This window comes from Cydia pomonella, chromosome 2, assembly GCF_033807575.1.
Source record: "Cydia pomonella isolate Wapato2018A chromosome 2, ilCydPomo1, whole genome shotgun sequence".
In the NCBI taxonomy this organism is placed as follows: Eukaryota; Metazoa; Arthropoda; class Insecta; order Lepidoptera; family Tortricidae; genus Cydia; species Cydia pomonella.
Window position 1 is genome coordinate 21916331 of NC_084704.1, and position 18085 is coordinate 21934415.

Genomic DNA, 18085 nt, shown 5'->3' on the forward strand with positions numbered 1-18085 from the left:
TGTTAGTCTCCGTAGGCTACGGTGGCCAAAATTGAGAAAAAAACTGTCCAAAAACTTAATTTAGCAAGTAGCAAGTACCAGGGCCTCATGAGTTACGAGGAGGTGTCGCCGACCGGCCGGCCGCGGCCCGGGGCGGGCCGGGCGCGTCACAAGGTATGCGCGCGCGTCTTGGCTATATACTTTTGCTGTAATTTGTTTACCTAAATTAAGATTTATTTTTGTTGACTCGTAGGAAAAATATTGTATGCAACGTTGTATAAGTAGGTCAAAAAATTCTCGTGGCGTATTCCTTTACAATGTTCGCCTACGCCTTCGGCTCCGGCTCACATTGTAACTCACGCCACTCGCCTTTTTTGACCCTTCTTATACAACTGTTGCATAAAATACTATTATGTTACTTATTACGGTGACTGCTTACAATCAGGTGGGCCGTATGCTTGTTTGCCACCGACGTGGTATTAAAAAAATGTTAATTTTTACTATTAGCAATAGAAAAATATATGACTAGTATAAATGTATAAATGTATATGGGTAATAAGGTAATGTTTTAATACAAATCTTTTTTTTGAATCTTACTACTACCTGCCGAGTGGTTTGTTGTGTATTTACAGTGCTAGTAAATAAAAAAAGCTGGGAATTGTTCATTGGTGGTAGGTATAAAACAAACCTACTAAGAAGTCACAGTTAGTTGCCGCTAAGGCCGTTTTGCGAAACTGGATGGTACCTATAGTTTCATCAAACCTGGCACTTACTCGTATAACCAATGATAATATAACGTTGGCCACAACTAGCTAAAACTGTCCACGAAGACCGTTTGGTCGCTACGCTTTATGATCTCCTTCTACGTAATTAGTCTTACTGCACTAATGCACTTTAGGTACGATTCGGTTAAACTATTGTCATATGTAATGTTCATATACAGTGTGTTACCATCATGCGGGCATTTATTAAATCTGATAATAATACGATCCAGTAGCAATTGTTTGCGTGTATTAGCAGATCATAATTATGTGAATTAAATTTCTGAAATCCGCACAATCAATGTAGTGGGTGTACTACTGCACTTGGTACAAGGCGTGTCGTGGTACGGGGGTAAAAAACCGAGACAACTAACAAAAAAAATATTGTCGTCCTTATCATTGCGTTCATGTTGGTGAGGTTTTAATACATTCGAAACAGTTTTTAATAAACTTCGACATGACAATTTGAAATGTTTACGTCGGGTTGTCAAGTCAAACCAAAATATTAGCAAAATTGTTATTTGATTTTCTTTAAAATGCCTTACGGGTGGCTTACGTTAGCATACCCGAGATTTGTTGAAACACGTGGAAAGGCAGCTTATGGCTTTATCAGAAACGCTTCCCAAATTAACGACATTCACACAATGCTCGATTTTTAACCGCGGCTCTTCAGCGAGTTCGTGAGAATAGGCCAATCGCCCCTGGTCAACTTGAAAGGGCCATGAACGGGATCGTGCCAGTGCAAGTTGAAAAAAGGATTCTCGAGCACTTCAGACAGGTACAACGTCAACTATTAACGTACTCGTATTGCTCGGTACTAATAACGAAACTGTGCCCAAGATTTTAAAAAGGCATAGAAAACATCCCTTCTGTGTATTTAAGGCGGTAGAGACAGGTGGAACAGGGGAGTTTCATTTGGTTGGTAATAAAGTGTTTATCAATGAGACAAGTAGGTACCTTTATTTTTGCCGTAGTTATCTTAAGTGTAATAGTAATACTGGTATCGCTAACCCTTGAAATAAACGTCGCAATAAACAAAGTTATGAAGGGCTGTCATTGGCACTGGTCAATTTACTGCGCTATACATTGTTTGCAATGAAATTTTTGTTAGAAAGTTAATAAATTCAGAATTTTAGTTTATTAATTAAATTAAGGTCATGGTTAAGTTAAAGAACTATGTTACTTTACCCTACTTTAAAAAAAAGTCCACTTGCCGGTAACAGACTGTATGTTAAAAGTTTTCTTATTTTGCTTGTAGATACCGTACCATATACCTAGCTTAAAAATAATAATATCTACTTGTTACAAACAGATAAATCGTAACAATTATCAAAAACATTTTAAGAAAATTTTGCACGACTTGTTATCAAAAAAGCCTACTACTCCATTCAAGAGTACCTCTGTGACATATTTTAACATCATCGTGTAACATTAACCCATTGACCGCCACAGTCGGCTGTGGCCGACATCAAAAAGTTGTGCCATGGACGCCACGACGGCTACAGCCGTCAGATACTTTTGCATCGATTTTAGGCTCAATAAAAACTTTAAAAGTATTTTGACGTGTGTTTTTTTAATTATCCTTTGCAGAACATGAAATAAAACATTTCAATATTATCTATGATTTATTTTTATTTTATTTATTTTTTCAAATATTTACACGGCATTACAGCATATGCCAATACACCGAATAATTAGACTATACAATACAAAACATATATAAAATAAAAACAAATGATGCATGTGTACCTTTTTGTTGATTGTACGTTTGTAATGTTTTCGTTTTATTATACAAATTGTTGATTTTGAATACCAGGCTAGTTTTATATTAAATATACAATTTTATACAATCAAACCGTTTTTCATTTATGAGTTCCAAACTCGTATTAAAAAATGCCGATATTAAAATTTAACGCTGAGTGACGGTTCCCAACCCTACAATAACAATAATTTTAACAGTTCTCGGCGCCCATGTCGGCTGGGGCCGTCAAAGTGTGACGTCATTATCTGTCTAAAAAACAAGTAGTGTTGTGAGCCAGTTGCCTCACGGATATTGTGGAGTGGGAAAATTGTGATGTTTTCATACATTGTTTGGGTTCTAAAATGTATTTAAAGCATTATAAAGATACCTAATAAATATTTGCCAAAGCCAGTAGCCGTTTAGTGGCACCTGGGTACACTTTTGCATGGGGTTATAGGCATCATCGATATCGTATTTTGCAATCACTATCTTTTCACAGGTTGTAACTTGGAATGTATCTCTGGCGTCCGGGGCGCGGCAAATTCCTTCGCTGTCTGGCGTTCAAAAGGTTAAATATGAGACCGCTTTTGTTAACTTATATGTAAATGTGTCGTGATTTGCAAGACGTATGTATTAAATAGTAGTAAATATCTAGTTAATAAGTTTGACTGTTTGTACACCTAATGGCAAGACCATCCGCTAGGCAAGTAGAGGTATCTACATTTTAAAGAAATTGGAAGGAAGGAGCTTGAACGAGGACTTTCAAAGTCCAAAATTCCTTAAACTTAGTAAATTTTTAATCTGGAAAGTTATTTATTACTGTTATAACTTTTGTTTTGATACTGCTAGGTACTATGAAAAGCCTGGAAATAAAGAATTGCCAGTACAGTGTGTGACGTGAAAAATGGGGCCGTGGAAGGAAGCTAGAAAATCCCAATACAAGCTCTTGAGACTTATGGCTGAAACGGAAAGCTTCGGAATTTATATTTTAATCTAGCAAGACCTAGAGCGGTTCATCAAATTTTGATTTGAAATCGTACTTGGACAAGTACGCAGGGACAGTAAACGCCACCGTTTTCGCGCATTTCTGAGAAAATTATATTTTTCTTTTAACTGCGTGATATCCTGCTGCGAGAGCTTTCAAGTTTTATTTATAGATTTTACAAAAGAGACGGTTAAATAAAAGCCAGTAAAGATTGCTTGAACATGACGCCATGACTCATGTACCGCGCCGTCCATACCTAACAAACGTTTAGGTTATTTGGAAAAAGTATACATAAATCTAATAAATGTATACTTGACCAGCACCCCTAATAATTTAATTTTCTGGCCTCGTGTAGTGTAGTAGTACCGAATTGTGTACGTGCCCTAAGGATCGAAAGGATTTCTTTATTAACGCTGAGTACCGGGACGGGAACCCGCTCGGCGGGTTCTCTGTTCGTAGTCGCTTTCCTCTACAAAGCGGGAAAACGCTGGGATCGGCTACGAGCCTAGCGCTACGAAAACGTTGGTAGCGAAAGTGTTTACAACATTTTTCACACAGTAACTTACCTACTACCTTACTTACTAAGGAATAAAAGACAAAATAATTCATTATTCTTTATTTTATATTATAGTACCATAATTAAGTATATCGTACATCCTTTTGTTCTTGACTGACACACTTCCTTAAAGTAATCCCATCATTACAATAACATAAATATGGCCTAGTCTTTATTTTTAAGGCATCCATCGCTACATTCACATCTAAGCAACTCATACATAGGATGAAACGTAACCACTAGAACAACCGTTTTAAACAGGCGATATTTATTCAAAGTGTTTGAGGCTTGATGCAAAAAGCTTCTTTACAGTTATTCTATTACCTAAATGGTGATGTCACCGGGAAGTTGGTAAGACCTATTTACTCTTTTCTGGCGTGGTGACATCAAACACGTGTTGTCAGCATTAGCAATAGGTATATGTATAAGTAGTGTTCGATTATAACTCAGGATTACGGCTCTAGAAGTTTAGCACGCTTTCAAATTCTGAACTGAAGCAAACTGGAAAGTTTGTTAGCGAATTTTCTAAACGAATAAAAAAAGATGACACTTTATTAGCATTATAAATTACACTTCATTAAAAACAATTTAATATATAGTTGAGCAAAATAAAAAGGCGTGATAATTAATTTAATATTCTAGGAAAAACAATAGCTAATCTACATGACATGGTCTATCGGTATTAATACGAGTACTTTGACTATTGCGCACGGGTATTACATAAATATAGGTATGTACAGGCTAACCCCCTTATTCATAAACGTCTACTAAAGTTGACAAGCCGCTAATAATCGTTTGTCCCTTTCCGACGTATTGGTATGATGGAATGGGACAAACGATTATATAAGCGGCTTGTCAACTTTAGTAGACGTTTATGAATAATGGGGTAAATGTGTATTTTAGTTACTTTGTTGTACCTGCTCCTTGACAATCTCAAACATATTTTTGACTCTTTTACATATTGCCTATTTATTATTGGAATGTTTTATCTTTTCTTTCCTGAATATGTCATCATGCTATTGATGTAGTTGTTCCCCATTAAGGTGAATTATTGGGTAATTACAACTAAAAAAACAAATCTACATCTTTCTCCTGGTGCGCAATAGTCTTTATTTCGTTCCAAGTCAACGTGGAATGCTGAGGAGACATAATTATTTTTTTATTTTTTATTTCAACAATTAAAATGAAATAATTGTGCAAGAGTGTGCGTATAAAGCATTGATGTAAAAGTTGTGCGTGTGGTTTTCCTTGGAAAATCTAACAGATCCATGACTCCAAAGTCCAAAAACCTGATATATATATATATATATCAGGTTTTTGGACTTTTATATATATATATACGAGCATAGGTTGAAAAATGTGACCTGTAGACTTATATTAGTTCGTGTGTGCTTATAAAAAAATAACACTAACTGTTAGTAATATCAAATCAATATCGTGTTTTTAAAATTCGAATGCCACTTTAGAACCCGTATTAGTTTCGCTCTACAACTTTCCACGTTGACATTAAGCGAGTGTGTGAATATGGAGGACCATCCTATAGACATTCATTTTACCTAACGGCGGCAGACTATGTACTCTTTACTCTAGAAGTCACATTTACAGTAGTTAACATTAACACATATCCATCACAATAATTTTAGAATATCAGTTGTTTCGTTCGTTCAGGTTTGTTATGTGCAAGGATTTTCTACATTTTCACCTTAAAATCTAATATCATATTAATAAAATAGATTTTTTGAGTAGATTTGTCGATAAAATCTTTTGAGTTGACAACACCTTTATAAGAAATCATTTAAGAATGATCTATTTAATATAACTCTCTGTGAGTAGGTACTTTTTTTATCTATGTATAATATATGTAGTTTTTTTTCAAAATCTCTACGTGTTTACGAATACTCAATATCATTATATTTATTTATAATCAAAGACTACAACGAGATTATTTCGATTATAATTTAGATTTGACTAGAATTTTCAGTACCTATTGGAAACTGTGGTGTGCATTAAAATTAACTTTATGTTACCAATATTCCATTAATTGGGTCCGACTTTACGAAGGTTTAATGAAGTGCTGCTCTTCTCATGCTCGTAAAGTTCGTCTTAAGGAAGGAAATGGGCTGCATAAAATAGGATTCCATGCTAAAGTGAATAAATGTATAATCTTCTAAGACCACATTGTCTTTGCAAGATCCCATTGCCACAACCCACCGCCAAGGCAACTGCCAACCGCCTGACCGCTGCTCCCGTGCGCGCAGGGTCGAGGTGCTATGAATTCAAATACGATAAATTAACTTTAAATACAAAATATTTCTATTTATTTTTAACCCCATCGGAGTCAAAAGGAGCTCGAGCAAGCCAATTCGAATTGTCAAAGGGTGTTTCATGCTCTCGTTACACGCTCTACAATTTACACTAACATCATAGATCTACGGACTCACCATACCGTCTGTGATACCACTTTAAGTTATCATTTGTGATGCTACGTTTGACTACGGTGGATCCGCTACGACAAACTACCTTTTATGTTACATTATGTACAATCTTGTGGAATGCACTTTCATTACTTTACATATTATCAGTATATATGACAAGAAAATTATTAAAAACACTGAGTATAAATACTAAGAGTTTATATAGGTTGAAAATAATTTGATATTTTATTCGTTGCGCAAGGTTGGTCGTGTAATGGTAGATTAATTTTATTTAAATAACGTATTATTCTTTATAATTACAATTTAATAAAACTTCAATTAAAATTTGCGAATCCTAAAGAGATCAATCCCGCAAGTTAACATTATGTATATTATAAGGTAACTTATTAACAATAGTAGTGTATTATTCCATGATAGATATACTATTAAAAATCTATAGTTTCTCGGGCTGACGTGGAATAATTCTGAGCCAAAGTTTAGGAACTTCAAACAGATTTTTTAGAGCACGGCACGCAAATAATTCTCATATCTTTTTAGCTTACAAATAGAGACTATTTTAGATTACTGGAGATACATCATGGAGATATGTTGCGTGGTACTTGTTAATAAGCCAATAAAAAATAAAAATAAAACTATTGGCTTATGCACTTCTTAGTCAAAAAGCTTGAAGTAGACCAGAGTATGAAAGTTTAGCCATTCCATTTAGGCCTAACGCATCTGTCTTAAAGCAATATTGAAGATACTATTCTTTGGACTTAGATAGTTGGTTCTGGCGTTCACTGTGGGTTCGGAGGCCTCAGCACGGTGATGCAGATAGAGCCGCGGAGCAACCGCAGCAAGTCTATTACTTCTGGAGTTTTCATTGACGTCACGTTTTCATCGTTGACCTGAAATTTAAGGAAGCTTATTTGAATAATTGGTATTGCAATCATCGACGAATAATTAATATAAAATAATAAAAATTCCACCTGTATAAGCTCCACAGGCCTTTTCTCACGCGAGTTCGGACTTCACATACAAGTTTCGAATTTCTTCGCGGATTTATACAGGTTTCCTCACGATGTTTCTCTTCACGGAAAAGCTAGTGGTAAATATCAAACGATATTCCGTACAAAAGTTCCGAAAAATATAATTGTTACGAATAATGATGGTTGATAAATAAATTGAGGCCTCTTGAAATATTTTTCATCGTCACGGAATAAGATTGAAAAGGCAAATTTTCATTTTTATTTTCACAATTTTTAAGTACCCTTGTCGTCTTATAGTAAAGTTATTTGTGGGACGACTCTAAGCTCTGCATGCTGGGCTTCAGCCGGTTGTCCTAACGCGGCGAGGTGAGACTGTAAAGCTCGTCCAGCTACCTGCAGGATGACGTCTCCGCGGCGCAGCCGGCCGTCGCGCGCGGCGACGCTGTCGCTGTACACGGCGGAGATGTAGCTCTGCCCCGACTCCGGGTGGCTCTGCACGCTGAACCCCAGCCTACTGTTCCACCCGCGGTTCAGCTCCACCGTCACTATCTGGAACATCGAACATATGTATACTCATACTCGTATCGAGAATAATCGAGAGTGAGGGGAAGATTGGCATCCTTGATACACTCTTTACTCTAACCTTTGTAAAAGTATCTATCTGCTAAATCAGTTCGGATATGATGGTCATATTTGTTTACGTGGTAGCGTTATGAAGACCGCGAGTAAGACGGTCATTTAAAAAAAAAATAGAAAGTAGCCTAGGAAAATTAATTCAAAGATGCATCAAATCACTATGAGTTAGAAGAACACATCTGATTGGCATAAACAAACTAGGCAACCATTGACTTTACAAAATGAGTAGGTACTAATTTAAACTTATTGTTGGTTAGGAATACAGATTAATGATATGTTTAAGAATCTCACCGTAGGCTCCGAATGATTGATGTCTAGGTTATGTGGGTCAGGTTGTATGTTCTCCTTCTGGACGGTTTCGACCTCCTTCGGCTTCGACGGCGCCCGCGCTTCCTTCGCCTTCCTCTCGCTGTCCGGCGATAGAGCGACTGCTTTCCACTTCTTCAATCCACCTGAAACGTATTTTACGGTGCAGTAAGTTCATATTCTTCTCTCACTCTCGCTGAGCATAAGTGTGAGCGAGATGGAAGTATGTGCCCGAGAGCGCCGATGTCATATTTTTTAATTAAATTTTTTGTGTGTTTAAAATAAAAAGGTAATCGCGGAGGGAACCCTCAAGCATAATATATTGTTCATTTTTAGAGATAATTTTTTAAAGTGCATTTTATACCTATGTTCGTGATTTTTTCCTAAGAGCGAAAGTCAAAAACTCAGGATTCGAATAGCTGAAGTCCCTAGAGAAAGGTCTCAAGATTGCTAATTAAATTTATGGTAGCCGTATTGCGATCCTAGAAAGCGTTACGACTTTTAAAAAATCCGTGTTATGCACCTTAATATTCTAAAAATTGATCAACGTACTTATCAGAAAGTATCACTCGTAAAATTAAGCAATTAATTGGAGTTAATTACTGTTAGTGACCATATAAATGAATAACATATAAACATAATGTACAGGAATGGAATCTCTTTTATATCATCGCAAAGGGTGTAGCAGGATAGCCTAGGAAAAACTGCCCCCAGCGATTTTGGGCCGAAACTGTAATCAAACGATGCCTTTTGGGGAGGTTATACTCTGCACAAAGTTTCATCCCTCTGTTACCCCCTAGGGGTGAAAAACACCCGATTAACCCCAAAACTGTTTTAATTATTTTTGCTTAAACTATGAAAGTGATGAATTTAAAATTTTGTACAAATATTAATAAGACTAAAAGCTATGTGCTTAAAAAATATTAACCCCCTAACCATTTAAATTCTTGTAAAAAAACCGAAAATAAAAAAAGAATCACCCTGTATATCAAGTTTGGCTCATGGTACACACACCATTTTTTTTTCAAAAATGAACCAGTTTATATTCTACATTATACAAAAGTTTCATGGACCTACTCCAGAAGGAACATTGCGAAATTAATATGTATTGGCTCTTTGGTGCGTACTATTCATTGAACTCCCACTAAGAGCCTTGCATTATTAATAAACAATGGCTTGCGATCGGACCGCTGCTCGTGCCCGATTTGAAAAAGGTGGGGATAAAGAAGTATGAATCAAACGCATTTGTATTTATAAAAACATTTTTAGGGTTCCGTAGTCAACTAGGAACCCTTATAGTTTCGCCATGTCCGTCTGTCTGTCTGTCTGTCTGTCTGTCCGAGGCTTTGCTCCGTGGTCGTTAGTGCTAGAAAGCTGAAATTCGGCATGGATATATAAATCAATAAAGCCGACAAAGTCGTACAATAAAATCTAAAAATTTAATTTTTTTGAGGGTACCCCAAACATTCACCCCTACACGTAAAATGGGGGTGAATTTTTTTTTTTGCTTCAATCCTACAGTGTGGGGTATCGTTGGAAAGGTATTTCAAAACTAATAGGGGTTTTCAACTAGGGAATGCAAAAACCGGAGGTTTTTCAAAACCGGTTTTTTCTTCGGTTTTACAAAAAAAAACCGAAACGGTTTCGGTTTTTAGAATCAACAATTCTTAAATTCATCGCCATGGAATAAAGAAAAGATTGCTTCACGTGTAAAAACGAATGCTAGTATAGTATATACACGATTTTATCACGAAATTAAAGACAGAATATCTGACTATTTTATTGTATTCTATGGGAATTGTCAAATGACTTAATGTTATTTGTAACTAGGAATAGGAACAAACCAATTTTATTAAATTATTTTTTGGTTTTTTGTTTAGACATTGTCATTTGTCATTTTTTCTTAAATATATGACAATATCAATTTATAATTTAATGTTATTTGTCTTAAATCAAATGGCCCAATCCGAAATCTTGCTCTAAGTTTTTCGCTGTCTTCTAGTATATTAGAAACTGATGATGTTAGCTTAAACTGGGCAAACACAGGTAGTCAAGTAATTCCATTCTTTAGGGTTTGAACTACCCTTTCCTATTATTGCGAAAGAGACAAAAAAGGTTGTCGGTAAGTCGTTATCACCGAACCAACCAAAAGACTCTAAAGCTGCCATTGATATAATTGATTACGTGGAATTTTTCAACAGCGCATCGCATAATAAAATTATAAATAAGACCTTTTATACCCATTTTTATTAAAAAGTACTACTATACAATTCGTACACCAGCACGGATGTCCTGCCACTGCCAATACTTTAAATTATTTAAATCTTTCGTATTTTTGTATTTTGTACCGTAAAAATTCATTTAGCGTTACAAATGATCAAACTAACACAAGACCACATTATTTGATTTGATGTCGATTCAACCGGTTTAGGACCGGTTTATACCCTTATAATGAATAAAACATGCAACTTAGGTAAAGAAATAAAAAAACCGAATAAAACCGAAACCGGTTTTTTCAAATTCTAAAAACCCGGTTTTGGGTTTCCGTCAAAAATCCGGTTTTTTCGGTTTCGGTTAAAACCGGTTTGCATTCCCTATTTTCAACAAACATTTTTTGATAAAGTGAATATATTCGGAGATAATCGCTCCGAAAAAAAAAAAATGTGTCCAAAAATGTGTCCCCCCCTCTAACTTTTGAACCATAGGTCCAAAAAATATGAAAAATATCGTGGAAGTAGAGCTTAAGAAAGACATTAAATGAAAATTATAGCGGACATGATCAGTTTAGCTGTTTTTGAGTTATCGCAAAAAGTTTCCCCTTCATAGTAAAAAGACTTTAATTAGGTACTGATTGTGCAGATTTGCCTATTTGTTTAACTCGCGTGAAAGGTATCGTTTCATCCCTTGGTTAACAATTTACTATACTTTAAGCTCCAGTTTAGCTTATTGTGACGGAAGAGTAACTACGGAACCCTACACTGAGCGTGGCCCGACATGCTCTTGGCCGGTTTTTTTAAATTATTTTGTTTTCGGGTCCGAGACGTTGCGTATTAAGCATGATATGAGTATAATGATTAGTGGCTACGAAATAGTACGTTTATTTTAATTTCGCAATGTTCCTTCTGGAGCAGGTCCATGAAACTTTTGTATAATGTAGAATATAAACTGGTTCATTTTTGAAAAAAAAAATGGTGTGTGTACCATGAGCCAAACTTGATATACAGGGTGATTCTTTTTTTATTTTTGTTTTTTTTACAAGAATTTAAATGGTTAGAGGGGTAATATTTTTTTAGCACATAGCTTTTAGTCTTATTAATATTTGTACAAAATTTCAAATTCGTCACTTTCATAGTTTAGGAAAAAATAAATAAAACAGTTTTGGGGTTAATCGGGTGTTTTTCACCCCCAGGGGGTAACAGAGGGATGAAACTTTGTGCAGAGTATAACCTCCCCAAAAGGCATCGTTTGATTACAGTTTCGGCCCAAAATCGCTGGGGGCAGTTTTTCCTAGGCTATCCTGCTACACCCTTTATAAATGAACTCATTTTACAAATGAGCGTGGGAAAATCAGATGTACATTAATAAATTAAACTAATGTATCTCTGAAAGCTATTGCTTGTTTTTCGGTTCGTGGTGACCCACAATGTCCAGCATTGATTTAAAGCAAGCCGAAACTGCCATTTTGAAAAGCCTTCCTCGTTAAGTAGGCTGTTTAATAGTTCAGCCACAAATGTCTGCGGCTAACCAAACCTGTTGAAGCCGCGTCAGGTTTCTACTATACGTTATAATTAAAACCTTAATTTAGATGCCGTACGCCGTAGTTACTATTGCCAAGCTCAAAAATAGTTACGATTAGGTGTTGCACTTAAATCCACTTTTTATTTCTTTCTTATTTTTGTGGTATCGTTTGCACACGTTTCTGAGCAGCAGAGCGATATGCTAGTGATCCAGAGTCGGGAGTTCGAGTCAAGGCCGAGACAGTGAATTTTTCCACTTTTCATGTAATTCTAAGCTTTGCGGTATCGTTAATAGTTTGCAGACATTTCTGCCAACAGAGCAACAGAGCGATGGGCTATACTCTGTATCTTTAGTTATTTAAATAAAAGTAAACAAAATATACCCTCAAATGGCTCCTTAAGCCAGTTGAGGGTAGATTGAAACATTACATGATCAAATAATGTAGGTTAGTCAGGTTGATCTGTGACAGATCCAGGCGGTTTTGTATTTGGTTGGGTAACCAATAAATGTTATAATATAACTATCCGAAAATGTACAAATTGTTTGTTTACTTTAATACCTAAAGATACAGAGGTTAGTGATCCAGAGTCGCGAGTTCGAGTCTCGCCCGAGACAGGGAAATTTTCCGCTTTTCATCTATTTCTAAAACAAAAATACATAAGTCACGTATAGTTATGCTATATGTTTCAGATGCGTCAGGCACCCATATGTCAAGGGGATTTCATTGCAATCAATCACGATCGCGTCTCGTCCCGTATAAGTCAGCATCAGGTAGGTTGTAACTATTAAAGTGAACATGTTATTTATATATCGTACATATCTCTACTCTATGATAATAATGGCGTCTTATATTTGGCTACTTTCACTGCTATTAGCTATCTGAATTTGACTATACGAATTATGCGTGAGTTTGTAAAGAGAGTTATGTTTTAATTTTAATGACGGCAGCTGTTTAAATGAATTTTATGTAATTAATTACATGCTTATTGAACATTACTGCTGCAGGGTTGCTTTCGTTGCATTGCTACAGAAATAGTTATTTGTGCAACAAGAGAGGAAAGTTAGTTTTTCTTGCGAGGGATTCAAAAACACGAGATGTAAAATAACTTTTCACCTCGGCAGCTCAAACAAGCCTACTTTCGTCACTTCAGGGAGTGTGGCAAGTGCGACTTTCCTCACTCCAGGGAGTGAGACAAAGTAGCTTTTTAATTTAGAGAAGGCAATGAATACACAAATAAAAACTTTACTTTATGTTGAATTGTTTTTTCATTACTGAGGTGAAAAGTTGTATGTGTCACATGAGAGCAAAGTTATTTTACATCTCGTGTTTTTGACTCCCTCGCAAGAAAAACTAACTTTCCTCTCTTGTTGCACAAATAACTATTGCTCTCGTGTGACACATACAACTTTTCACCTCAGTAGTGAGATCATATTAAAGGTAAAAAAATTCAACATCAGGTAAAGTTTTTATTCCTGTATTCATGGCCTTCTCTAAATTAAAAAGCACTTTGTCTCACTCCCTGGAGAGAGGAAAGTCGTACTTTCGTCACTCCCTGGAGTGAGGAAAGTCGCACTTTCGACACTCCCTGGAGTGACGAAAGTGGGCTTGTCCGAGCCGCTGAGGTGAAAATGGCATTTACCAATCCAGGCTACCGACATTGATTTTGACATTGCCTGCAGAAATCTAGCAGTCGTTAACAATGCTGTATAGCTGTGCTGCAGCAGTAACGCTGGTGCTATCTCAATCCAAATACAGGTAATTCGTAATCCGTTATTAAGTAATTCGTAGGTACTCGTAGTCAACATTATCTACCTAAAGTCTATCTAAAGTGGCTCTAATCACGGAGAAATTGCTAGAACCTAGACTACGCTGTTACGGCCATGACTTCTTATGACCTTGTTGTTAATTTTTTTTAAGTTTCCTCTCGGGGGTACCCTCAGATCATGGGGTACCTTGTATAGTTCGTGTCATTCACGATGACGCGCAGATTTGTCAAATCTAACCTTTAATAATATGACAATACGAGTCAAGGCACGCGTCTTCGTGAATGACACTATCTATAGCAAAATAAATTAAAAACTATCTGTGCACTTGAAACTAAATTGACTAATTATTTACATAAGTAGCTTCAGCTTTTCTACTTTGTTATAATAATGAAGTAAAATGTGAAACTTGACCGTTTTGTTTTTGCATTAAGAAAGTTAAGGCAGGGTGTATCCGTTGAAGCAGCACTCACGGCCTACCATGGATATGTTTCATCTGTCCTAAATTATGGCCTTATTCTATGGGGCAACTCTGTGGACGTTGAAAGAGTTTTCAAAATACAAAAACAATGTATACGCGCAATTGCAAATAAACACAAATATTATATTGTAAATGCCTAGATAAGTTGTAGCTGTAAGCCTATCTTTAAATAGCTTAACATTCTTCCATTAGCTTGTATGTATATTTTCAAAATATGTTTATTTATTAAGAAGTTTCCAAATTATTTTAAGAGAAGATCTGATGTTTTTGCAGGTAACATGAGGGCACCTTATAGAGATCTTTTAGACCAGCCACGCTGTAGGACTGAGATTTACAAACGGAATGCGTATTACACGTGTATTCTCGTTTACAACAATCTACCAACAGAAATCAGGAATCTTGAAGGCAATGAATTCAATAGTACTCTTAGAATTTGGCTCCAAGATTACTTTCTACGGCATAAAAGAATTTTTGAATTATAAAAATGTAATGATGATTAATTCTTGTTTTCTTATTATTTGGCATAATTTTCACTTGCAGGGCTCACAAATAGCAATAAATTGTGTATAAATGTATATAATTAATGTGTTGTGTAAATATATGAATGTTGTATTATTTTAAGAATAATTTTAAAATTTGCATGCTGTCTTGAGATAGCGGATAAAGGAGGAACAATTATTAACCGTATTTTAAGACCTGTAACTAACCCTTTTTCTGCAAATAAAAATCTGAAATCTGAAGGTTTCATTCGACTGGGTCTTTTAATTATTGTTTTTTTTTTGTTTGCGTTAACATATAAAATTAAATTCATTTAAACTTATACTCAAGGTAAATTTTATTCAAAGTACTGAATGTGTCCATAATTTGTTTGATTAGCTAAATATGTTCATAGCGACGTGCTAAATGTTGGACAAAGTTTAGTGAACTCAGTGAACGTTAGAACGACAGTCGCTTAGGTACAGAAACGACATTACGTCAGTCTAATATAATATGACAATATCTTACTGGCGGACACAGACCTCACATTGTCTAGTTTGTGAGCATGTTTAAATATAGGTACGTACAATAAACTACTATAAAATACAGTACAAAGTACAGTACAGTAAAAGGTGACAGTATCCGTGACAGTGTAATTATCGTTATTATTGTTTATTCTATTAAAACCAATAAATACTTACTGTCATCCTTAACTTCTCCGTCAGAAGTCATCAGCACAGCACTTTGGTACATGGGAGTAGAATGTTTAAACCTCGCCTCATCGCTGGACAGTTCAGCTGGCATGGAAACCGGCTCATCAGAGTCTACTGGGAATGAGGGCTCGTATCTCTGGCGGCTCCGGTCCTCCTGGTAGGTATTTCGAGCGTCTAACGCGTCGTTGTCTAGATTATTTAGTTCATATGCGTGCGGTGGAACTGAAATTACAGAATAAGTATAAGTATGTCATGCTGCAATGAAAGGCAACAAACATGTAAATTAATATCAGTACGATTAAATACGATGACTTAAGTGTCGAAGTAAATAACGCTATAAGAACAAAGATCGCGGGAAGACGCCAGGAATTGGACTCTTAAAGCTATTACACGGACCATTTGCTTGTAAAGGAGTTGAATAAAATCATACGCGCTTGAATGCTAACGATCCGATAAAAAGGACTTCCTGTTATACTTTACGGTATTTTAACACAGATAAGAAAGATACAAATAAGAAAACAGGTAATGATAATGTGCGTACGTTTGGCCAGTAGATTCATGAAAAAATACTTATGTAGGGTGCAAGTACTTATTGACTAAAACACTTTGCAAGCTGGGCTGGGTATGTTAACACATATAAAGTACATAGTAATGGGAATCATGGGTGAGCGTGACAGGAGCCGTAAATGTATTTTACGCAGATAAGAAAATGTATTGTATGAGGGTCGATCATAAAAAGATAGTTTTATAAAATGTGAGATGATATTTAATGAATTTACATTATTTCGTTAAATCAATAAGTAAATCAGAGGTACCAAAACTGTGCGAACCTAGGGCGTTACGTCGTTGTCTCAAGGGCGCTGACAGGTATGCTTACATTGCTAACTCCGCCAGATCTACTGGTAGATTCTAGAGCTCTAGATGCGCAGGTATTTTTGCTTAAATGAGAGTTCATACATAATAGAACATGTAAAGGAAGTCGAGCTATAAAACAGTTAGGAAACGAAACCGACGAAAGTGTAAAAAAAATAGGGGCAGATATGTGACACTCTCGCAGTGTAACATCGAGGTTAAAGTTATACAAATTAAAAATTGTGTGTAGCTGCCATATAGGTTCAACATGATTGAGCAATGAACAGGTAACAAACATTTGTTGATTTAAAATTTGTTTAAAAATTTAAAATATTTAAATTTAAAATTTAAATTTGTACAATCAGCATCATTATTTAGTGTATAGAACAACGCGCTAAAAGTATTAAATAGATGTATATATATATACGGTTCGACACCTATTATAACATTTATCTATACACTTATCATAAACCCTCTATGATGCTTTCAAAATCCACAAATACGGGCGAGCATTAAAATAAACATCCGTCTGCTCGTTTGCCTCCTCTACCATTAAAAAAAAAAAAAAAAAAAAACTGTTTTGTTACAACAAATTTCTTATCTGTGAAAATGTTATTATTGCGTAATAATAATATCGAAATCGATTCTATAATTAAATTCAAATTTAGAACATATTTGAGCAAAAAAGCAATTTATTTAATTTGACCTCTATTTTAATATCAGTCGAGAAATGACGTTTTATTCTTAATGAAATGTCAATTGCTAATAATTTCGACAAATTTCGTATGTTAGTTGGTAATGTTGGTATCGAACGATATGGCATTTTTAATTTGTATAATCAGCCCTCGTCTCAAGTCTGTCACTGAATTAACAAAAAAAATACATATGTGTGAATTTTTTTTATTTACCGCCATTTGATGTACAGTTTATCTTTTACTACGTTTGTAAGTATAAAATTAATTTAGCTTGGAATAAATTTTAAAGTGGAAAAATTACTGTCTTGGGTGAGACTTGAACTCACGGAATCTGGATCGATACTCCAGCGCTCTGCCATCTAAGCTTAATAGCATCGTTCGCAGACGTTTCTGCTTGTTAAAAATTAATTTGTTTTGTTATTTTTAATCTAGGTACAGAAAAACTTTCGTGTAAAATGAGCGATAAAGACATTTCGGAGACGCCACGTCATATCCGCGAGTTCCGTCAGAGAGCAACGATGCCCCAACGCGGGCTGTAACAAGCATTTAGTGAATACATCATAGAGAGTTTAATAATATGTGTTTAAATAAAATAGTGTATGTAACTGTACATAATTAGGCATTAAAACACTCGTAAAACCATATAGCCGTCATATAAACTAATTTTATTATAACGCTGCTAAAGAAGAGTAGGCAATTTTGATGCGTAGACACATCTGTTGCTATGGATACTGAATATGGTTAAAGTTGCAAATCGAGAACTTTAATATACCTACTACAAATTTTGATACACGATTTTGTAGAATACCTACGTTTACCTATGTTTCGCATGATTGTATTTGAATTTAGACTAACTCAAATGGTTATTGCTGAATGCTGACTCAGGGTGAAAGGGCGCTAAATATGTGAGTCTGAGTGGTGTGTGGGTGTTGCTACAAGTATACAGGTAAACTTGCCAAGGTGTGAGAGCAGGCAATCGGTGCACGCATAGTCTTACT

General features: G+C 35.6%; 1 protein-coding gene and 1 long non-coding RNA gene across 6 annotated transcripts in view; one reads left to right on the forward strand and one right to left on the reverse strand.

The window, feature by feature from the left end:
- Positions 1–544: 544 nt before the first annotated feature.
- LOC133534643 (uncharacterized) lies at positions 545–14747 on the forward strand. The gene is made up of 3 exons (XR_009802067.1): positions 545–1518; positions 12796–12876; positions 14624–14747. It is a non-coding gene; the product is annotated as an uncharacterized LOC133534643 (long non-coding RNA).
- Positions 4068–18085, reverse strand: part of LOC133534624 (uncharacterized) — a 139635-nt gene continuing 125617 nt past the window's right edge. For all 5 annotated transcript variants that reach the window (XM_061873832.1, XM_061873833.1, XM_061873829.1 and 2 more), the window contains 4 exons: positions 15529–15762; positions 8353–8513; positions 7819–7974; positions 4068–7344 (listed from right to left, as the gene is read on the reverse strand). In XM_061873832.1, the coding sequence (XP_061729816.1) occupies positions 7234–7344; positions 7819–7974; positions 8353–8513; positions 15529–15762 (662 nt within the window). In that variant the 3' untranslated portion in view covers positions 4068–7233. The remainder of the gene's footprint in view (positions 7345–7818; positions 7975–8352; positions 8514–15528; positions 15763–18085) is intronic.